Here is a 24,759-nt window from a genome sequence, read left to right as displayed (position 1 = left end):
TATCATATGCCTTCTCCAGATCCATAAATGCTACATACAAATCCATTTGCTTTTCTAAGTATTCCTCACATACATTCTTCCACACATCCTCTACCACTTCTGAAACCACACTGCTCTTCCCCAATCTGATGCTCTGTACATGCCTTCACCCTCTCAATCAATACCCTCCCATATAATTTACCAGGAATACTCAACAAACTTATACCTCTGTAATTTGAGCACTCACTCTTATCCCCTTTGCCTTTGTACAGTGGCACTATGCACGCATTCCGCCAATCCGCAGGCACCTCACCATGAGTCATACATACATTAAATAACCTTACCAACCAGTCAACAATACAGTCACCCCCTTTTTTTAATAAATTCCACTGCAATACCATCCAAACCTGCTGCCTTGCTGGCTTTCATCTTCCGCAAAGCTTTTACTACCTCTTCCCTGTTTACCAAATCATTTTCCCTAACCCTCTCACTTTGCACACCACCTCGACCAAAACACCCTATATCTGCCACTCTATCATCAAACACATTCCACAAACCTTCAAAATACTCACTCCATCTCCTTCTCACATCACCACTACTTGTTATCACCTCCCCATTTGTGCCCTTCATTGAAGTTCCCATTTGCTCCCTTGTCTTACGCACTTTATTTACCTCCTTCCAGAACTTCTTTTTATTCTCCTTAAAATTTAATGATACTCTCTCACCCCAACTCTCATTTGCCCTGTTTTTCACCTCTTGCACCTTTCTCTTGACCTCCTGTCTCTTTCTTTTATACATCTCCCACTCAATTGCATTTTTTCCCTGCAAAAATCATCCAAATGCCTATCTCTTCTCTTTCACTAATAATCTTACTTCTTCATCCCACCACTCACTACCCTTTCTAATCAACCCACCTCCCACTCTTCTCATGCCACAAGCATCTTTTGTGCAATCCATCACTGATTCCCTAAATACATCCCATTCCTCCCCCACTCCCCTTACTTCCATTGTTCTCACTTTTTTCCATTCTGTACTCAGTCTGTACATACATATACATAAACGCCCACACATGCTCATATACGTACATACACATCAACATATACATACATACATACACAGACATATACATATATACACATGTACATATTCATACTTGCCTGCCTTCATCCATTCTTGGTACTACCCTGCCACACAGGAAACAGCAGTCGCTACCCTCTGCTTCAGCTAGGTAGCACCAGGAAAACAGACAAAAAAAAGGTGAGAACAAAGGCGGAAATGGGAGTGGGGGGTCGGAATGGGATGTATTTAGGGAAGCAGTGATGGCTTGCGCCAAAGATGCTTGTGGCATGAGAAGCATGGGAGGTGGACAGATTAGAAAGGGTAGTGAGTGGTGGGATGAAGAAGTAAGATTATTAGTGAAAGAGAAGAGAGAGGCATTTGGACGATTTTTGCAGGGAAATAATGCAAATGAGTGGGAGATGTATAAAAGAAAGAGGCAGGATGTCAAGAGGAAGGTGCAAGAGGTGAAAAAGAGGGCAAATGAGAGATGGGGTGAGAGAGTATCATTAAAGTTTAGGGAGAAAAAAAAGATGTTTTGGAAGGAGGTAAATAATGTGCGTAAGACAAGGGAACAAATGGGAACTTCAGTGAAGGGGGCTAATGGGGAGGTGATAACAAGTAGTGGTGATGTGAGAAGGAGATGGAGTGAGTATTTTGAAGGTTTGTTGAATGTGTTTGATGATAGAGTGGCAGATATAGGGTGTTTTGGTTGAGGTGGTGTGCAAAGTGCGAGGGTTAGGGAAAATGATTTGGTAAACAGAGAAGAGGTAGTAAAAGCTTTGCGGAAGATGAAAGCCAAAAAGGCAGCGGGTTTGGATGGTATTGCAGTGGAATTTATTAAGAAAGGGGGTGACTGTATTGTTGACTGGTTGGGAAGGTTAGTTAATGTATGTATGATTCATGGTGAGATGCCTGAGGATTGGCTGAATGCTTGCATAGTGCCATTGTACAAAGGCAAAGAGGATAAGAGTGAGTGTTCAAATTACAGAGGTATAAGTTTGTTGAGTATTCCTGGTAAATTATATGGGAGGGTATTGATTGAGAGGGTGAAGGCATGTACAGAGCATCAGATTGGGGAGGAGCAGTGTGGTTTCAGAAGTGGTAGAGGGTGTGTAGATCACGTGTTTGCTTTGAAGAATGTATGTGAGAAATACTTAGAAAAGCAAATGGATTTGTATGTAGCATTTATGGATCTGGAGAAGGCATATGACAGAGTTGATAGAGATGCTCTGTGGAAGGTATTTAGAATATATGGTGTGGGAGGCAATTTGTTAGAAGCAGTGAAAAGTTTTTATCAAGGATGTAAGGCATGTGTACGTGTAGGAAGAGAGGAAAGTGATTGGTTGTCAGTGAATGTAGGTTTGCAGCAGGGGTGTGTGATGTCTCCATGGTTGTTTAATTTGTTTATGGATAGGGTTGTTAGGGAGGTAAATGCAAGAGTTTTGGAAAGAGGGGCAAGTATGAAGTCTGTTGGGGATGAGAGAGCTTGGGAAGTGAGTCAGTTGTTGTTCGCTGATGATACAGCGCTGGTGGCTGATTCATGTGAGAAACTGCAGAAGCTGGTGACTGAGTTTGGTAAAGTGTGTGAAAGAAAAAAGTTAAGAGTAAATGTGAATAAGAGCAAGGTTATTAGGTACAGTAGGGTTGAGGGTCAAGTCAATTGGGAGGTAAGTTTGAATGGAGAAAAACTGGAGGAAGTAAAGTGTTTTAGATATCTGGAAGTGGATCTGGCAGTGGATGGAACCATGGAAGCGGAAGTGGATCATAGGGTGGGGGAGGGGGCGAAAATCCTGGGAGCCTTGAAGAATGTGTGGAAGTCGAGAACATTATCTCGGAAAGCAAAAATGGGTATGTTTGAAGGAATAGTGGTTCCAACAATGTTGTATGGTTGCGAGGCGTGGGCTATGGATAGAGTTGTGCGCAGGAGGATGGATGTGCTGGAAATGAGATGTTTGAGGACAATGTGTGGTGTGAGGTGGTTTGATCGAGTGAGTAACGTAAGGGTAAGAGAGATGTGTGGTAATAAAAAGAGCGTGGTTGAGAGAGTAGAAGAGGGTGTTTTGAAGTGGTTTGGGCACATGGAGAGGATGAGTGAGGAGAGATTGACCAAGAAGATATATGTGTCGGAGGTGGAGGGAACAAGGAGAAGAGGGAGACCAAATTGGAGGTGGAAGGATGGAGTGAAAAGGATTTTGTGTGATCGGGGCCTGAACATGCAGGAGGGTGAAAGGAGGGCAAGGAATAGAGTGAATTGGAGCGATGTGGTATACCGGGGTTGACGTGCTGTCAGTGGATTGAATCGGGGCATGTGAAGCGTCTGGGGTAAACCATGGAAAGCTGTGTAGGTATGTATATTTGCGTGTGTGGACGTATGTATATACATGTGTATGGGGGGGGGGGGTTGGGCCATTTCTTTCGTCTGTTTCCTTGCGCTACCTCGCAAATGCGGGAGACAGCGACAAAAAAAAAAAAAAAAAAAAAAAATTGATATTATTATTAGTCAAAGTTTATTTTCGTTGTACACCATCACATATTTTGGCAGTAATAAAATGCCTCTGTATGGAATACTGTAACATAATAAAGTTGTAACTTACAGTTTACTTTTATATACGACAATAACAAATAATGAATATTATCAAGGCTTTTAAAAGAAAACAAGATGGGGTCATTATGAGGGTAAAAGACAAAAAAGAAAGAAGAAAATGAAAGAACAATATAAAACACAACCCATCTTTCTCTAGGGGTCAAGATTTACTTTATATTACTTTATGTCCACTTGACTGGGACATATTGAGTGTTGTTTAAGGAAAGTTCAAGAAATTATTCCTGTAACTAACATACATTTTTACAATTTGATTAAGAGCTATTCCATTTTTTTTAGTTATGAGTAGAGTATGAATAGTTAAAGAAAAATATCATCAAACTGTAAAAAAATCGGTAAATAATATCAGAAACCTGTAGAAGAGAAAAGTCAGAACAAGCCATTGTCACTACATCTCCTCTACAAGGGGCATACTAAATAGATGAAAGCTAAGTATTTGTAATGCAACATTATAAAGATGGTAAATCTCAGCCTCTAGCAAATGTTGGGTTAGGTTTGCATAGTTTTTATTGGTTTGTATGAAGGTTTTTTCTGTTTCTCATTATTTTACCCTTCATTTTCCCTTGTAACACCCTTCTCACTCTGAGAATCTTTGAAAGGAAACTCTGACACTCCAAAAGTGTTTTCCCAGGCGAACAAATCATGTGATGTTATTTTTGACAGTACATGTAAATTGATACTGTGTTATTACTCCATTATTGTTATTGTAATTAGTATTGAATATTTATTATTGTTATTATCATTAATATTATTATTATTATTATTATTATTATTATTATTATTATTATTATTACAGTTCGTGTTTTAGTTGAATAAGTCATGAATTGTGGAGTATTAGATTGGCATTCATATGGCATTTTCTGTCTCCATAGGACAGTAGTTAGCATTACAACATGCCTACCTAACAGCCCAGGGTTAAAGTCCTAGAGAAGGTAGCCAGCTGAAAGCAATCTGGCTGTTCACCCTAGCCTATGCAGATTATTGAATGGATATCTGGGATAAGCTGGGGTGTGTATGTGTGTGTATAAGGTTAAGAGCCAGGGCAACACTTCTTTAACTTTCTCCTGGTAATGCACACATAGTCATTACAAATACCTTTCTGCATTTAATGTAGTGGTGAATGTAGATCTTAAGGAGTTGTAGGTAAGAGAAAAATTTCCTCTTGCTGTAGTAATTTATCTCCATACATCTGGTTGCTGCTAATGCAGACCTTAAGATCATGTCTTGTTGATTTGCATTTTGTGTAAACATGTATATTAGGCTTTATTTTTATTAATAATCTTCAGTTTAATATATTATTTGCTGCTTATGCATATATGTTCAGATATTGTATTTTCTGCTCTGCAGTAGGGACATGATTCTTGAATTACACTTCTGTCTTCTGGTAAAGTATATGGCTAAAACATCATGTCACCAGACCCTCTGCTTCCTTCATCATCACTGTGGGGTCTATTACTTTCACCCATTTGAGGCTCATGCAGAGAGCTACAGGTACTTTTTAGTGTAAAATATGTTTTACATTTATGTCCACTTTATACAGCTTTCTCTTGGAATGAATCTTCAAGGCAAAGTTAAGGGAAGGGTATATTGCAAAGGTCAGATTTGTTTCAGAATGATACTAATTTTTTTTCTAATAAGACTATTATTGCTCAAAATTCATCAAATTCTTCATATATTTGCCAGATAGAATGATCAAGTGTATTGCTACTTGTAATCTAGTAATATGATCTCCATTCCAAACATCCATAGTTTAAGGTTCAGCCAAAATTGCACGTTTGTTTCCAAACTTTGAATCAGAGGCACTATTGTGTCATCTTTTTCAGATATTCATGTTATTTCTAGGGGTATTGTCCATGTTTTTCCTATGTAATGGTGTCTAACATGCTTCCAACTCACAGCATTATCTTTTATGCCATTGTCAAATTCTTAATTTTAGTTATTTAACTACATGTTAAATATGTAGACAAGGAAAAATTGGGGGCGAGTCCAATAAGTAAATGTTTAAAAAAAAATTATTCATAGTATATACTTATGTTTATTAATATTATGTACAAATAACCTTTGATAGCTAAGAACCCCACCAAAGAGATCAGTACTATGTCTGTAATCCAAAAAAATTTGAAATCCGAACTCTACTCAGTTTTAAGGAATTTGGAGTTGCCATTAACTGTAATACTTGGGCAGTTTTGTATATTAAAAAACACAGTAACTTAAGCAACGTAAAATCTGTAGTGTTTTAGTGATGACAATTATATTTAAATTTGTAGTATCTTGAATATTTTGCTCATATGGGGTTTTATTCTCCAAAATGTATTGAATGTTGAATACAGTTTATGTACACTTTAGACATTCTCCTGGGACTGATTACCACATTGGCAACTAGATATAACTGTAGGTAAGTCAATTTATGTTTCTTCTGTTTAGTACAATATTTTTTCTTTTTTACATTAAATTGAGTCTTTGCTTAGTTCTTGTGCAGTTTTAAGTGTTACTTATTTCCATTGCAAATCTCCATTACTTTAATTGATGAGAATCTGTAAATATTTGGAAAATAATTTCGTTCCTATCAGTTTTTTGTAGGCATTTCACACTAAAGTAAATCCAAATATGCAGACATTTCAAAGTTATTTGTATTGCATCATTACCAGTTTAAATCTAAACAAACATGATCTTTAAAGACCAGATTTAATTTTCGTGTAATTTATTCTTGGAATTTCTAGATGTTTCAGATATTTCTAGCAAGAACTTGTTTAAAAAACACAGAAGCTTTATGTAACTTATTTAAAATTTGCTTGGGTTTGAATAGCATATCACTAATAAAACTTTGTGAAAAAGCTGTCTCTATTAAGTTGTTGATCAAGGGTCACAGAAGCTTTGGGTAAGAATGGGCCTTCATCTGTTATACACGAGGTTCACATTGTAAAGTGATTTTGCCAGATGAGTTTTGATAGTGTTGCACACTTTTAATATATTGTATATAATTTTAAAATGTATATAAAGATAATTGGTGACAGAATCTGTTTTGAGTTTCTCTTCTTGTTAAGATTAAGCTATACCAAGTATTTGTGTCGTATATCTTTCCGTACACTCACGGTGTATTCAAATGTAGATAGCGAGGATGTACAATATAGTATGTAATTTTGATGCACTCAAAGTGTTTTGTCCTAATTGTGAGTGAAGTCACCTTATCATATAAATGAAATGGCATATTCAGCTCACTGACGGTGCTAGTTTTAAAAGTGAACTTTATTTCTGTGTAGGTAGTCAAACAGTGAATATTCCAGGCATTCTGAGACCTGTGTGACATGGAAAACTTTCTTGACCACATCATGGGTCATATGGGACTGACTTTTCCTTTACTGTAGCAAAGCATGAAGGCTTTTTCTATCTTCCAGTGTCTTCATCAACTTTCATTTTCATTACCCTGCATACTTTCATCAAACTGTAGAAAAACTGGTTAGAATTCCTTGAGTTTGAAGGTCAAAAGTTCAAAGTTATTGATCTAAATGATTATGATGATGCAGGCATTTTGTATATGTACCTTTGATAATTAACGTTTTGTCTTGTTCAGTAAGGTAAGGAAGTTTTAAGTATTAGTACAGAGTGATGCAAGTATGTGCAAAGATGTATTTTAGTGGCAGGAAAATGTTGTGCATTGACACCACTCCCCGAGTTGTTATGTACTGGTCTTTTTCTTATACTGAAGATTACATTCCTAGAAAAGGTTGGTACGAGTGAATGTAGGTTTCCACAGTAAAAGAGGGGGTCCTAGCATCTGCTCATTCTCTGTCTATTAAAAGTAAAATGAAGTGACTATGTCAGTATAATAACCATTTTTAGTATTTTATTTGGTAATGGATTCCTAATCTGGGGGCTCACCAATTACCACCTAGCTGGTGTAAACCTGATACAAAACCTACACAAGCCCGTACCAAGCAAAGGAACTGTCAAGTCTTTAGAAATAATAACAGGTCAAATATGTAAGGGTGGTTAATGTATTACCCATGTTGATATCATCCATATCTGTATGTATGGATCATGAAGTGCCTGAGGATTGGTGGAATGCATGTATAGTGCCATTGTATAAAGGCAAAGGGCAAAACGGTGAGTGTTCACACTACAAAGGTATAAGTTTGTTGAGTATACCTGGTAAGTTGTATGGGAGGGTATTGATTGAGAGGGTTAAGGCATGTACAGAGCATCAGACTGGGGAGGAGTAGTGTGGTTTTAGAAGTGGTAGAGGATATGCAGATCGCGTTTGCTTTGAAGAATGTGTGCGAGAGAGTAAATGTAGATAAAAGCAAGGTTATTAGGTTCAGCAGGGTTGAGGGGACAAAATAAGTGGGAGGTAAGTTCAGAAAAAAAATTGAAGTGAATTGTTTTAGATACCTAGGACTGGACTTGGCAGTGAATGGAAGCATGGAGGCATAGGGTGGGGGAGGGGACGAAGGTTCTGGGAGCGATGAAGAATGTGTTGAGAGAGAGAACATTAACTCAGAGCAAAAATGGATATGTTTGAAGGAATAGTGGTTCCAACAATATTATAGGGTTGCAAAGAGGGGGAATGTGTTAGAAGTTAAACGTTTGAGGACAATACGTGGTGTAAGGTAGTTTGTTTAAGTAATGAAGGGGTAAGAGAGATGTACTGAAATAAAAAGAGTATGGTTGAGAGAGCTGAAGAGGGTGTGTCGAAATGGTTTGGGCATGAGGAGTGAGAGTATATGTCAGAGGTGGAGGGAACAAGAAGTGGGAAACCAAACTGGAGTGGACGTGTCTTTCTTGGTGCTGCTTCGCTTGTGTTGGAAATGGTGGTCAAGTATGAAAAAACATTAATTTTATGGGTTTATCCGAGAATGAATAAATGCCATATTTCAAGGTTAATAAGCTGTGTGTCTCAGAAAAAAATATAAATAACTTTTATTCCATGACATAACACTGATTTATATTTAAAAAAAATGTTGCTATCCTTTACTACAACACCCAAACATAATAGAAAACGCTGGCTTCACCTTGCACAACCTATTCCTTAATTCCATTCCTATAACGACATGTATTGAGTACTATCATTATTAAGCTGAAGATGCCTGAAAGAGATTCTGTACAGACCACCTTAGTGTGCTGTGGGGGAAACAGCATACTTGATTGAAATATAAAACAGGTAGAACATGTTGCTATTATTATTCATACAACAGCTATATTATGTATCTCCTTGTATGCTGCATATATCACAGTTTACTACAGTGTGTGCAGCATAAAGAACATATGACATGCTGAACACATTAACAAAGTTAAAGTAATAAGCTGAACATAATGAAGTGATGATTACATCACTATAAATAGAGGATTAATAAAGTGTGAATGGTGCATACTGAAATTATAAAACAGACATGTATTCTATTTTTAGTACAGAATGAACGAATTTGCTCAAAATATGCTAGATATATAGCATGGTCTACATATGATACTAGTGATGCAGCATGCTCAACATACTGCAATTTACTCATATAAAGGTATCCATACTACATTTCTGTATGCTAAACATACAACCATGAGATGACTATACATTTTGTTGAGATACATCTCAGTCCTTAAGTTGTCCAGCATGGTTTATGTTAAGAGATTCAAAACTGGACTTAAGGACCTTTGTGGAAAGATATTTTAAATTCACAAATATTTTCTACATATTCTGAATTTTGTACAAGGAATTCTATAGCTATACACACTGTATTTATTAAAAATGCAATACCCTATCACCATTACCTCCAATCCCACAACATAGGATGGATCAAATGAATACTATTATGCACCTATCTGAGTATTGATTTTGGAGTAGGGATGTCTAATATCCCATGTGTGAACTTGCTAACCAAATAATATTTCACCCAAACTAACTCACCTGGTTTTGAATAGTATTTAAATTGTAATGTTGCCCCCTGTTTTATTGTGGCAAAGATGTACTCTTGAATCATGATTATTCTTTAGTCACTTAACCATCTTTTGAGCTACTCTGACAACAATATCTGATGTAAACCATCAACAAGCAGTCCCTTCATCCTCATCATCATTGGAAGTATTAGGAGGATTGTTCCTTGTTGATGAAGCCTGATTATGAGAGAGAAAAGCCACATTTGCTGGTTTTAATAGAGGACCAGGATGAACCTGCGGTGCTCCACTTGTAGAAGGGCTTGCTATGTAATTAGTGCTGGGCTGGTGTATATGAGAATTTGATCCATGATGAAGATGGCTTGCATTTGGAAATGGACGCTGATGTGGTGGTGGCATATTAGCAGGTGTGAGTGGAGAAGGTGATAAGCAGGGGGTAGTGCAATAAGAATTGCTCAGGTCACAAACATCTAGGAGGCGCAGAAGTTCTGCTGGCTCTGGACCACCGTTAACAATTGCTCCTTAAACAGAAAAAATGTGATTAAAGGGCTAAGGTTTTGGTGCATTACACATGACAGATAGAAAGTGGATGTAAGCAAATGAGGCCATTTCTTTGTCTGTTCCTCACATTAACTTGCTAACTGGGGAAACAGAAAACAAATATGAACAAATCATAAAATGCTAACTTTAAATAATCGGTAAACTACTGAATACTGCACTTATGTAATGATGCTCTTTCATCTTCTTACTTAAGGAATAAATCTAAAAGATAATATGAAAATAGCAGGTTTGACAGAGAATACTATATTTATTTTTTTTTATCATACTTGAATGCTGTTTCCTGCATCAGCGAGGTAGCACCAAGAGACAGACGAAGAATGGCACATCCACTCACATACACATTATTTTATTTTATTATACTTTGTCACTGTCTCCCACGTTAGTGAGGTAGTGCAAGGAAACAGATGAAAGAATGGCCCAACCCACCCACATACACATATATATATATATATATATATATATATATACACAGATATACATATTTATTTTTTATTTTGCTTTGTCGCCGTCTCCCGCGTTAGTGAGGTAGCACAAGGAAACAGACGAAAGAATGGCCCAACCTGCCCACATACACATGTATATACATACACGTCCATACACGCAAATATACATACCTATACATCTCAATGTACACATATATATACACACACAGACATGTACATAATTCATACTGTCTGCCTTTATTTGTTCCCATCGCCACCTCGCCACACATGGAATAACAACCCCTTCCCCCTCATGTGTGCGAGGTAGCGCTAGGAAAAGACACCAAAGGCCCCATTCGTTCACACTCAGTCTCTAGCTGTCATGTAATAATGCACTGAAACCACAGCTCCCTTTCCACATCCAGGCCCCACAGAACTTTCCATGGTTTACCCCAAACGCTTCATATGCCCTGGTTCAATCCATTGACAGCACGTCAACCCTGGTGAACGAATGTGGCCTTTGATGTCTTTTCCTAGCGCTACCTCACGCACATGCAGGGGGGGGGATGGGGTTTTCATTTCATGTGTGGCAGGGTGGCGATGGGAATGAATAAGGGCAGACAGTATGAATTATATATATATATATATATATATTTTTGCTTTGTCGCTGTCTCCCGCGTTTGCGAGGTAGCGCAAGGAAACAGACGAAAGAAAATGGCCCAACCCACCCCCATACACAATGTATATACATACATGTCCACACACACAAATATACATACCCATACATCTCAATGTACACATATATATACACACACAGACACATACATATATGCCCATGCACACAATTCACACTTGTCTGCCTTTATTCATTCCCATCGCCACCTCGCCACACATGGAATACCATCCCCCTTCCCCCTCATGTGTGCGAGGTAGCACTAGGAAAAGACAACAAAAGGCCCCATTCATTCACACTCAGTCTCTAGCTGTCTTGCAATAATGCCTGAAACCACAGCTCCCTTTCCACATCCAGGCCCCACACAACTTTCCATGGTTTACCCCAGATGCTTCACATGCCCTGATTCAATCCACTGACAGCACGTCAACCCCGGTATACCACATCGATCCAATTCACTCTATTCCTTGCCCTCCTTTCACCCTCCTGCATGTTCAGGCCCCGATCACACAAAATCTTTTTCACTCCATCTTTCCACCTCCAATTTGGTCTCCCACTTCTCCTCGTTCCCTCCACCTCCGACACATATATCCTCTTGGTCAATCTTTCCTCTCTCATTCCCTCCATGTGCCCAAACCATTTCAAAACACCCTCTTCTGTTCTCTCAACCACACTCTTTTTATTTCCACACATCTCTCTTACCCTTACATTACTTACTCGATCAAACCACCTCACACCACTCATTGTCCTCAAACATCTCATTTCCAGCACATCCACCCTCCTGCGCACAACTCTATCCATAGCCCACGCCTCGCAACCATACAACATTGCTGGAACCACTATTCCTTCAAACATACCCATTTTAGCTTTCCGAGATAATGTTCTCGACTTCCACTCATTCTTTAAGGCTCCTAGGATTTTCGCCCCCTCCCCCACCCTATGATTCACTTCCGCTTCCATGGTTCCATCCGCTGCCAGATCCACTCCCAGATATCTAAAACACTTTACTTCCTCCAGTTTTTCTCCATTCAAACTTACCTCCCAATTGACTTGACCCTCAACCCTACTGTACCTAATAACCTTGCTCTTATTCACATTTACTCTCAGCTTTCTTCTTTCACACACTTTACCAAACTCAGTCACCAGCTTCTGCAGTTTCTCACACGAATCAGCCACCAGTGCTGTATCACCAGCGAACAACAACTGACTCACTTCCCAAGCTCTCTCATCCACAACAGACTTCATACTTGCCCCTCTTTCCAAAACTCTTGCATTCACCTCCCTAACAACCCCATCCATAAACAAATTAAACAACCATGGAGACATCACACACCCCTGCCACAAACCTACATTCACTGAGAACCAATCACTTTCCTCTCTTCCTACACGTACACATGCCTTACATCCTCGATAAAAACTTTTCACTGCTTCTAACGACTTGCCTCCCACACCATATATTCTTAATACCCTCCACAGAGCATCTCTATCAACTCTTATCATATGCCTTCTCTAGATCCATAAATGCTACATACAAATCCATTTGCTTTTCCAAGTATTTCTCACATACATTCTTCAAAGCAAACACGTGATCCACGCATCCTCTACCATTTCTGAAACCACACTGCTCTTCCCCAATCTGATGCTCTGTACATGCCTTAACCTTCTCAATCAATACCCTCCCATATAATTTCCCAGTAATGCTCAACAAACTTATACCTCTGTGATTTGAGCACTCACTTTTATCCCCTTTGCCTTTGTACAATGGCACTATGCAAGCATTCCGCCAATCCTCAGGCACCTCACCACGAGTCATACATACATTAAAAAACCTTACCAACCAGTCAACAATACAGTCACACCCTTTTTTAACAAATTCCACTACAATACCATCCAAACCCGCTGCCTTGCCGGCTTTCATCTTCCACAAAGCTTTTACTACCTCTTCTCTGTTTACCAAATCATTTTCCCTAACCCTCTCACTTTCCACACCACCTTGACCAAAACACCCTATATCTGCCACTCTATCATCAAACACATTCAACAAACCTTCAAAATACTCACTCCATCTCCTTCTCACATGACCACTACTTGTTATCACCTCCCCACTTGCCCCCTTCACTGAAGATCCCAATTGTTCCTTTGTCTTACGCACTTTATTTACCTCCTCCCAAAACATCTTTTTATTGTCCCTAAAATTTGATGATACTCTCTCACCCCAACTCTCATTTGCCCTCTTTTTCACCTCTTGACCTCCTGCCTCTTTCTTTTATACATCTCCCAGTCATTTGCAAAAATTGTCCAAATGCCTCTCTCTTCATCCCACCACTCACTACCCTTTCTAATCTGCCCACCTCCCATGCTTCTCATGCCACAAGCATCTTTTGTGCAAGCCATCACTGCTTCCCTAAATACATCCCATTCCTTCCCCACTCCCCTTACGTCCTTTGTTCTCACCTTCTTCCATTCTGTACTCTGTCTCTCCTGGTACTTCCTCACACAAGTCTCTTTCCCAAGTTCACTTACTCTCACCACTCTTTATGATCAGACATCCCTCTAGTTGCACCTCTCATCACATTAACATGCAAAAGTCTCTCTTTCGCACGCCTATCAATTAACACGTAATCCAGTGACGCTCACTGGCCATCTCCTACTTACATGCGTATTCTTATGTATATCTCTCTTTTTAAACCAGGTATTCCCAATCACCAGTCCTTTTTCAGCACATAAATCTACAAGCTCTTCATCATTTCCAATTACAACACTGAACACCCCATGTACACCAATTATTCCCTCAACTGCCACATTACTCACCTTTGCATTCAAATCACCCATCATTCTAACCTGGTCTCGTGTATCAAAACTACTAACACACTCACTCATCTGCTCCCAAAACACTTTCTTCTCATGGCCAGGTGCATATGCACCAATAATCACTTATCTCTCTCCATCCACTTTCAGTTTTACCCATATCATGTGTGGCGGGGTGGTGATGGGAATGAATAAAGGAAGACAGTATGAATTATGTACATGTGTATATATGTATATGTCTGTGTATATGTAAGTATACGTTGAGATGTATAGGTATGTATATTTGTGTGTGTGGACGTGTATGTATATACATGTGTATGTGGGTGGGTTTGGCCATTCTTTTGTCTGTTTCCTTGCACTACCTCAGTAACGTGGGAGACAGCGACAAAGCAAAATAAATGAAATATATATATATATATATATATATATATATATATATATATATATATATATATATATATATATATATATATATTATCCCTGGGGATAGGGGATTAAGAATACTTCCCATGTATTCCCTGCGTGTTGTAGAAGGCGACTAAAAGGGGAGGGAGCGGGGGGCTGGAAATCCTCCCCTCTCTCTTTTTTTTTTTTTTTTTTTAGTTTTCCAAAAGAAGGAACAGAGAATTGGGCCAGGTGAGGGTATTCCCTCAAAGGCCCAGTCCTCTGTTCTTAACGCTACCTCGCTAATGCGGGAAATGGCGAATAGTTTGAAAAAAAAAATATATATATATATATATATATATATATATATATATATATATATATATATATATATATATAGAGAGAGAGAGAGAGAGAGAGAGAGAGAGAGAGAGAGAGAGAGAGAGAGGAGGTCAAGAGAAAGGTGCAAGAGGTGAAAAAAAGGGCAAATGAGAGTTGGGGTGAGAGAGTATCATTAAATTTTAGGGAGAATAAAAAGATGTTCTGGAAGGAGGTAAATAAAGTGCATAAGACAAGGGAGCAAATGGGAACTTCAGTGAAGGGCGCAAATGGGGAGGTGATAACGAGTAGTGGTGATGTGAGAAGGAGATGGAGTGAGTATTTTGAAGGTTTGCTGAATGTGTTTGATGATAGAGTGGCAGATATAGGGTGTTTTGGTCGAGGTGGTGTGCAAAGTGCGAGGGTTAGGGAAAATGATTTGGTAAACAGAGAAGAGGTAGTAAAAGCTTTGCGGAAGATGAAAGCCGGCAAGGCAGCAGGTTTGGATGGTATTGCAGTGGAATTTATTAAAAAAGGGGGTGACTGTATTGTTGACTGGTTGGTAAGGTTATTTAATGTATGTATGACTCATGGTGAGGTGCCTGAGGATTGGCGGAATGCGTGCATAGTGCCATTGTACAAAGGCAAAGGGGATAAGAGTGAGTGCTCAAATTACAGAGGTATAAGTTTGTTGAGTATTCCTGGTAAATTATATGGGAGGGTATTGATTGAGAGGGTGAAGGCATGTACAGATCATCAGATTGGGGAAGAGCAGTGTGGTTTCAGAAGTGGTAGAGGATGTGTGGATCAGGTGTTTGCTTTGAAGAATGTATGTGAGAAATACTTAGAAAAGCAAATGGATTTGTATGTAGCATTTATGGATCTGGAGAAGGCATATGATAGAGTTGATAGAGATGCTCTGTGGAAGGTATTAAGAATATATGGTGTGGGAGGAAAGTTGTTAGAAGCAGTGAAAAGTTTTTATCGAGGATGTAAGGCATGTGTACGTGTAGGAAGAGAGGAAAGTGATTGGTTCTCAGTGAATGTAGGTTTGCGGCAGGGGTGTGTGATGTCTCCATGGTTGTTTAATTTGTTTATGGATGGGGTTGTTAGGGAGGTAAATGCAAGAGTTTTGGAAAGAGGGGCAAGTATGAAGTCTGTTGGGGATGAGAGAGCTTGGGAAGTGAGTCAGTTGTTGTTCACTGATGATACAGCGCTGGTGGCTGATTCATGTGAGAAACTGCAGAAGCTGGTGACTGAGTTTGGTAAAGTGTGTGGAAGAAGAAAGTTAAGAGTAAATGTGAATAAGAGCAAGGTTATTAGGTACAGTAGGGTTGAGGGTCAAGTCAATTGGGAGGTGAGTTTGAATGGAGAAAAACTGGAGGAAGTGAAGTGTTTTAGATATCTGGGAGTGGATCTGGCAGCGGATGGAACCATGGAAGCGGAAGTGGATCATAGGGTGGGGGAGGGGGCGAAAATTCTGGGGGCCTTGAAGAATGTGTGGAAGTCGAGAACATTATCTCGGAAAGCAAAAATGGGTATGTTTGAAGGAATAGTGGTTCCAACAATGTTGTATGGTTGCAAGGCGTGAACTATGGATAGAGTTGTGCGCAGGAGGATGGATGTGCTGGAAATGAGATGTTTGAGGACAATGTGTGGTGTGAGGTGGTTTGATCGAGTGAGTAACGTAAGGGTAAGAGAGATGTGTGGAAATAAAAAGAGCGTGGTTGAGAGAGCAGAAGAGGGTGTTTTGAAGTGGTTTGGGCACATGGAGAGGATGAGTGAGGAAAGATTGACCAAGAGGATATATGTGTCGGAGGTGGAGGGAGCAAGGAGAAGAGGGAAACCAAATTGGAGGTGGAAAGATGGAGTGAAAAAGATTTTGTGTGATCGGGGCCTGAACATGCAGGAGGGTGAAAGGAGGGCAAGGAATAGAGTGAATTGGAGCGATGTGGTATACTGGGGTTGACGTGCTGTCAGTGGATTGAATCAAGGCATGTGAAGCGTCTGGGGTAAACCATGGAAAGCTGTGTAGGTATGTATATTTGCGTGTGTGGACGTATGTATATACATGTGTATGGGGGGGGGTTGGGCCATTTCTTTTGTCTGTTTCCTTGCGCTACCTCGCAAACGCGGGAGACAGCGACAAAGTATAAAAAAAAATATATATATATTTTTTTTTTTCTTTTGCTTTGTCGCTGTCTCCTGCGTTTGCGAGGTAGCGCAAGGAAACAGACGAAAGAAATGGCCCAACCCACCCCCATACACATGCCTTGATTCAATCCACTGACAGCACGTCAACCCCGGTATACCACATCGCTCCAATTCACTCTATATATATATATATATATATATATATATATATATATATATATATATATTATTTATTTATATTTATTTTGCTTTGTCGCTGTCTCCCGTGTTAGCGAGGTAGTGCAAGGAAACAGACAAAAGAATGGCCCAACCCACCCACATACATATGTATATACATACACGTCCACACATGCACACATACATACCTATGCATCTCAACTTATACATATATATATACACACAGATATATACATATATACACATGTACATAATTCATACTGTCTGCCTTCTTTCATTTCCATCGCCACCCCGCCACACATGAAATAACAACCCCCTCCCCCTCATGTGCGCAAGGTAGCACTAAGAAAAGACAACAAAGGCCACATTCGTTCACACTCAGTCTCTAGCTGTCATGTAATAATGCACCGAAACCACAGCTCCCTTTCCACATCCAGGCCCCGCAGAGCTTTCCATGGTTTACCCCTGATGCTTCACATGCCCTGGTTCAATCCATTGACAGTACGTCGACCCCGGTATACCACATCGTTCCAATTCACTCTATTCCTTGCACGCCTTTCACCCTCCTGTATGTTCAGGCCCTGATCACTCAAAATCTTTTTCACTCCATCTTTCCACCTCCAATTTGGTCTCCCACTTCTCCTCGTTCCCTCCACCTCTGACACATATATTCTCTTGGTCAATCTTTCCTCTCTCATTCTCTCCATGTGACCAAACCATTTCAAAACATCCTCTTTTGCTCTCTCACCCACTCTCTTTTTATTACCACATATCTCTCTTACCCTATTACTACTTGCTCGATCAAACCACCTCACACCACATATTGTCCTCAAAGATTTCATTTCCAGCACATCCACCCTCCCCTGCAAAACTCTATCCATAGCCCACGCCTAGCAACCATATAACATTGTTGGAACCACTATTCCTTCAAACATACCCTTTTTTGCTTTCCGAGATAATTTTCTGAACTTCCACACATTCTTTAACGCTCCCAGAACTTTCGCCCCCTCCCCCACCCTATGATTCACTTCCACTTCCATGGTTCCATCCGCTGCCAAATCCACTCCCAGATATCTAAAACACTTCACTTCCTCCAGTTTTTCTCCATTCAAAATTACCTCCCAATTGACTTGTCCCTCAACCCTACTGTACCTAATAACCTTGCTCTTATTCACATTTACTCTCAACTTTCTTTTTTCACACACTTTACCAAACTCAGTCACCAGCTTCTGCAGTTTCTCACATTCTTCAGCGAACAACAACTGACTCACTTCCCAAGCTCTTTCATCCACAAAAAACTGCATACTTGCCTCTCTTTCCAAAACTCTTGCATTCACCTCCCTAACAACCCCATCCATAAACAAATTAAACAGCCATGGAGACATCACACACCCCTGCTGCAAAGCTACATTCACTGAAAACCAATCACTTTCCTCTCTTCCTACACGTACACATGCCTTCCATCCTCGATAAAAACTTTTCACTGCTTCTAACAACTTGCCTCCCACACCATATATTCTTAATACCCTCCACAGAGCATCTCTATCAACTCTTATCATATGCCTTCTCTAGATCCATAAATGCTATATACAAATCCATTTGCTTTTCTAAGTATTTCTCACATACATTCTTCAAAGCAAACACCTGATCCACACATCCTCTACCACTTCTGAAACCACACTGCTCTTCCCAGTCTGATGCTCTGTACATGCCTTCACCCTCTCAATCAATACCCTCCCATATAATTTCCCAGGAATACTCACGAAACTTATACCTCTGTAATTTGAGCACTCACTTTTATCCCCTTTGCCTTTGGAGAATGGCACTATGCAAGCATTCCGCCAATCCTCAGGCACCTCACCATGAGTCATACATACATTGAATAACCTTACTAACCAGTCATCAATACATATATAATACATATATAAATGGTTTTGCAAAATCTGTATATATATCCCAACATTCTGTTTGCTCACCAGCACCTCTACAAATCTATCACAGAGATCAAGCAACTATGCTGTCGTGAGTTATGTAAATTATCTGATTCCATATAGTTAATCAATTTGTGTCTTCAGCATCTCCTAACACAGTGCACTGTCACTACTATCATCAGTCTGTTAGTTCTGGGCACTGTTTTGCTCCTGCTTTGTGGAGATGGCAATGTAAGTCACTTTCAATCTCTTGGAGTTGATACCAGAGTCCAAACTTTTTGGCCTGAGGATGTTTAGTGCTTATGCTAGCAGTATTTTGCCCTCTTAAAGTACTGTGGTGTGATCATGAGATCTGTTGTAAGATGGGAATTGCTGTTTAGGGAGAAGTCTGCCAAGTAATTTATCTTTAATGTGATTTTTGACTTGGTAAATACTAATTCATATTGATTTCTTATCACACTCTTCCCCTGGCAATCATCAATGTAGGTGCCCTCTTCTGTTTTTAGTAGGCCAATAGAACTTGTGGTCTCTGATTTAAATTCTGCATGTAATAATTTTTTGTTTTGTTTAACCTTAATGACTGCATCCAATCCCAAATCATTCATATAAGATCATCTCAAATATCCCAAGCTCATTTCATTTCCTTTACCTTATTTAGCCATCTCTTCTGCAACCCATCTCTACTTCTTGTACGTTTTACTTTACAAAAATATATCTGCCTTATTTTCTACCTGACCATTATTTAAACTGCTTCCTTACATAACATCACTCACCTGTATCCCCTTTGTTACTTAACTCAAGGGCAGTAGTGAGATCCCACATCTGAATAGCTCCATTGGAGTGACCAGTAAATATATATCTCCTAGGCCTGGACCCCATTCGACTGCTTCCTTCACATTCATGTACACAGAAGCCGCTAATTGTAGTAGAATCCACAGATTTTATGACACATACTCTGTAAAATTTAATGAAATTAGAAAGTGGCATATAAATTTACAAGCTTCGATATATTAATGCATGGGATTGTCCAAGGAGTGAACAAAATCTTGTATCAGGAACATGATTTTTCTTAGTCAAATGTATTACAAACCTTGGCATTACGGTGACATAATCAGGAAGAATGTAAATGCTGCTGAGAGAGAGATGTTCATGTTAAATAAACTTTCACAATTCATATGAAAATCCTATGGAATCTTACCTCTTTCCATTGCTGGCAAGACGAACAAACAGCTGATCTGTCTCAGGTACAACTTTCTGGATAAACACCTGCTCATCATCTTGCTCTCCATAGGGCCCTGAAATGTTATGTTGTCATCACGTATGCACTTTTAACAATCCAAGAAGAAATGTTACGTTATCTCGTATGCACTTTTAACAATCCGTGAAGAAATTTTACGTTGTCATCAAGTAAGCACTTTTAACAATCCATGAATTACTTGAACACCATAAACAGGCTAGCATTATTGACATGACAAACCTTTGTTTACAATGAATTCTAAATGAAAAATATATGTAGACAATCACTGGTGGTGGAGATGGCCTTAACATACAATATAATATCGATGGTAACATAAAACATTATGTTAAAATCCGTGTTAATTCGCATTTAAAACATCAGGGATAAGGGAATTTCAATCTTTGTATTTCAGTTTTGTCAGATTTACAAAGCTACTATCTTAACCATCTTTACTTTTTGTGGGATCACTGTCTCTGGTGAGAGGGGTAAGCTAGTCTAAACACTACAACAAAAGAATGTCCTATTAGCACAGGCCCCTTTTTTTTATGCTGAAGGCTCCAGTCATGGGCAAAAGTCCACATCAAGGTCGTGTCTTAACTTAAATATAATTATTTCTTTATTTATGATACTTGACCACCATTTCCTGCATCAGCAAGGTAGTGCCAGGAAACAAAGTCCCATCCACTCATATTTTTTTTTTCATTTTGCTTTGTCGCTGTCTCCCGCATTAGTGAGGAAGTGCAAGGAAACAGATGAAAGAATGGCCCAACCCACCCACATACACATGTATATACATACATGTCCACACACGCAAATATACATACCTATACATCTCAACGTATACATATATATACACACACAGACATATACATAAATACACATGTACATAATTCATACTGCCTGCCTTTATTCATTCCCATTGCCACCTTGCCACACATGAAATAACAACCCCCTCTCCCCCTTATGTGTGCGAGGTAGCACTAGGAAAGGACAACAAAGGCCCCATTCATTTACACTCAGTCTCTAGCTGTCATGTAATAATGCATCGAAGCCATAGCTCCCTTTCCACATCCAGGCACCACAGAACTTTCCATGGTTTACCCCAGACACTTCACATGCCCTGGTTCAATTAACTGATAGCACGTCAACCCCGCTATACCACATCGTTCCAATTCACTCTATTCCTTGCACGCCTTTCACCCTCCTGAATGTTCAGGCCCCGATCACTCAAAATCTTTTTCACTCCATCTTTCCACCTCCAATTTGGTCTCCCACTTCTCCTCATTCCCTCCACCTCTGACACATATATCCTCTTGGTCAATCTTTCCTCACTCATTCTCTCCATGTGACCAAACCATTTCAAAACATCCTCTTCTGCTCTCTCAACCACACTCTTTTTATTACCACACATCTCTCTTACCCTATTATTACTTACTCGATCAAACCACCTCACACCACATATTGTCCTAAAACATCTCATTTCCAACACATCCACCTTCCTGCGCACAACTCTATCCATAGCCCACGCCTCGCGACCATACAACATTGCTGGAACCACTATTCCCTCAAACATACCCATTTTTGCTTTTCGAGATAATGTTCTCGACTTCCACACATTCTTCAAGGCTCCCAGAATTTTCGCCCCCTCCCCCACCCTATGATTCACTTCCGCTTCCATGGTTCCATCTGCTGCCAAATCCACTCCCAGATATCTAAAACACTTCACTTCCTCCAGTTTTTCTCCATTCAAACTTACCTCCCAGTTGACTTGACCCTCAACCCTACTGTACCTAATAACCTTGCTCTTATTCACATTTACTCTCAACTTTCTTTTTTCACACACTTTACCAAACTCAGTCACCAGCTTCTGCAGTTTCTCCCATGAATCAGCCACAAGAGCTGTATCATCAGTGAACAACTGACTCACTTCCCAAGCTCTCTCATCCACAACAGACTGCATACTTGCCCCTCTTTCCAAAACTCTTGCATTCACCTCCCTAACAACCCCATCCATAAACAAATTAAACAACCATGGAGACATCACACACCCCTGCCGCAAACCTACATTCACTGAGAACCAATCACTTTCCTCTCTTCCTACACATACACATGCCTTACATCCTCAATAAAAACTTTTCACTGGTTCTAACAACTTGCCTCGCACACCATATATTTTTAATACCATCTGCAGAGCATCTCTATCAACTCTTATCATATGCCTTCTGCAAATCCATAAATGCTACATACAAATCCATTTGCTTTTCCAAGTATTTCTCGCATACATTCTTCAAAGCAAACACCTGATCCACACATCCTCTACCACTTCTGAAACCACACTGCTCTTCCCCAATCTGCTGCTCTGTACGTGCCTTCATCATCTCAATCAATACCCTCCCAAATAATTTCCCAGGAATACTCAACAAATTTATACCTCTGTAATTTGAGCACTCACCTTTGTCCCCCTTGCCTTTGTACAACGGCACTATGCAAGCATTCTGCCAATCCTCAGGCATCTCACCATGAATCATACATACATTAAATAGCCTTACCAACCAGTCAACAATACAGTCACACCCTTTTTTGATAAATTCCACTCCAATACCATCCAAACCCGCTGCCTTGCCGGCTTTCATCTTCCGCAAAGCTTTTACTACCTCCTCTCTGTTTACCAAACCATTCTACCTAACCCTCTCACTTTGCACACCATCTCGACCAAAACACCCTATATCTGCCACTCTATCATCAAACACATTCAACAAGCCTTCAAAATACTCCATCTCCTTCTCACATCACCACTACTTGTTATCACCTCCCCATTAGCCCCCTTCACTGAAGTTCCCATTTGTTCCCTTGTCTTATGCACTTTATTTACCTCCTTCCAAAACATCTTTTTATTCTTCCTAAAATTTAATGATACTCTCTCACCCCAACTCTCATTTGCCCTTTTTTTTACCTCTTGCACCTTTCTCTTGACCTCCTGCCTCTTTCTTTTATACATCTCCCACTCATTTGTATTATTTCCCTGCAAAAATTGTCCAAATGCCTCTCTCTCTTCTCTTTCACTAATAATCTTGCTTCTTCATCCCACCACTCACTACCCTTTCTAATCTGTCCACCTCCCACGCTTCTCATGCCACAAGCACCTTCTGCGCAAGCCATCACTGCTTCCCTAAATACATCCCATTCCTCCCCCACTCCCCTTACCTCCTTTGTTCTCACCTTTTTCCATTCTGTACTCAGTCTCTCCTGGTACTTCCTCACACAAGTCTCTTTCTCAAGCTCACTTACTCTCACCACTCTCTTCACCCCAACATTCTCTCTTCTTTTCTGAAAACCTCTACAAATCTTGACCTTTGCCTCCACAAGATAATGATCAGACATCCCTCCAGTTGCACCTCTCAGCACATTAACATCCAAAAGTCTCTCTTTCACGTGCCTATCAATTAACACGTAATCCAATAACGCTCTCTGGCCATCTCTCCTACTTACATATGTATACTTATGTATACTCTCTTTTTAAACCAGGTATTCCCAATCACCAGTCCTTTTTCAGCACATAAATCTACAAGTTCTTCACCATTTCCATTTACAACACTGAACACCCCATGTATACCAATAATTCCCTCAACTGCCACATTACTCACCTTTGCATTCAAATCACCCATCACTATAACCTGGTCTCATGCATCAAAACTACTAACACACTCATTCAGCTGCTCCCAAAACACTTGCCTCTCGTGATCTTTCTTCTCATGCCCAGGTGCATATGCACCAATTATCACCCACCTCTCTCCATCAACTTTCAGTTTTACCCATATCAATCTAGAGTTTACTTTCTTACACTCTATCACATACTCCTACCACTCCTGTTTCAGGAGTAGTGCTACTCCTTCCCTTGCTCTTGTCCTCTCACTAACCCCTGACTTTACTCCCAAGACATTCCCAAACCACTCTTCCCCTTTACCCTTGAGCTTCATTTCACTAAGAACCAAAACATCCAGGTTCCTTTCCTCAAACATACAACCTATCTCTCCTTTTTTCTCATCTTGGTTACATCCACACACATTTAGACACCCCAATCTGAGCCTTCGAGGAGGATGAGCACTCCCCGTTTGACTCCTTCTGTTTCCCCTTTTAGAAAGCTAAAATACAAGGAGGGGAGGGTTTCAAGCCCCCTGCTCCCGTCCCCTTTAGTCGCCTTCTACGACACATGAGGAATGCAAGGGAAGTATTCTTTCTCCCCTATCCCCAGGGATACATACATGCCCATACACATACATACATGTCGGAGCCATCTCTTTCATTGGCAACAGAGTCAGGTAGAAACCCAGAGATCTGTAGCACCCCATGATACCAGGGACTATAGGCCACAGATTTCTTGGACTCTGTCATGATGAAATTTAAAAATGTTTCAGTGGACGGGAGTGGGCAAGGGTACTTTGAGGAAAAATAAGCAAGGTCTGAATAGGTGTATGGTGCTTGTAAGAAGATGGCAGGCCCCAGTTTGATGATTCAGAAAGTATGACCACCAATCCTAACATGGAGAGTGTAAGATGGTTCCAGGCACCACT

The 24,759-nt window shown here is 40.0% G+C and overlaps 1 protein-coding gene across 2 annotated transcripts in view; it reads right to left on the bottom strand.

Moving 5' to 3' along the window:
* Window positions 1-8,534: 8,534 nt before the first annotated feature.
* LOC139756896 (SH3KBP1-binding protein 1) overlaps window positions 8,535-24,759 on the bottom strand; it is a 90,406-nt gene continuing 74,181 nt past the window's right edge. For both annotated transcript variants that reach the window (XM_071676804.1, XM_071676795.1), the window contains 3 exons: window positions 20,150-20,246; window positions 19,725-19,906; window positions 8,535-10,044 (listed from right to left, as the gene is read on the bottom strand). In XM_071676804.1, coding sequence (XP_071532905.1) covers window positions 9,674-10,044; window positions 19,725-19,906; window positions 20,150-20,246 — 650 coding nt within the window. In that variant the 3' untranslated portion in view covers window positions 8,535-9,673. The remainder of the gene's footprint in view (window positions 10,045-19,724; window positions 19,907-20,149; window positions 20,247-24,759) is intronic.

The sequence above is a fragment of the Panulirus ornatus genome, chromosome 2 (genome assembly GCF_036320965.1).
Source record: "Panulirus ornatus isolate Po-2019 chromosome 2, ASM3632096v1, whole genome shotgun sequence".
NCBI classification, from domain to species: Eukaryota; Metazoa; Arthropoda; class Malacostraca; order Decapoda; family Palinuridae; genus Panulirus; species Panulirus ornatus.
Note: the sequence above shows the minus strand (reverse complement) of the source record. Positions and strands in the feature narration are given on the sequence as shown.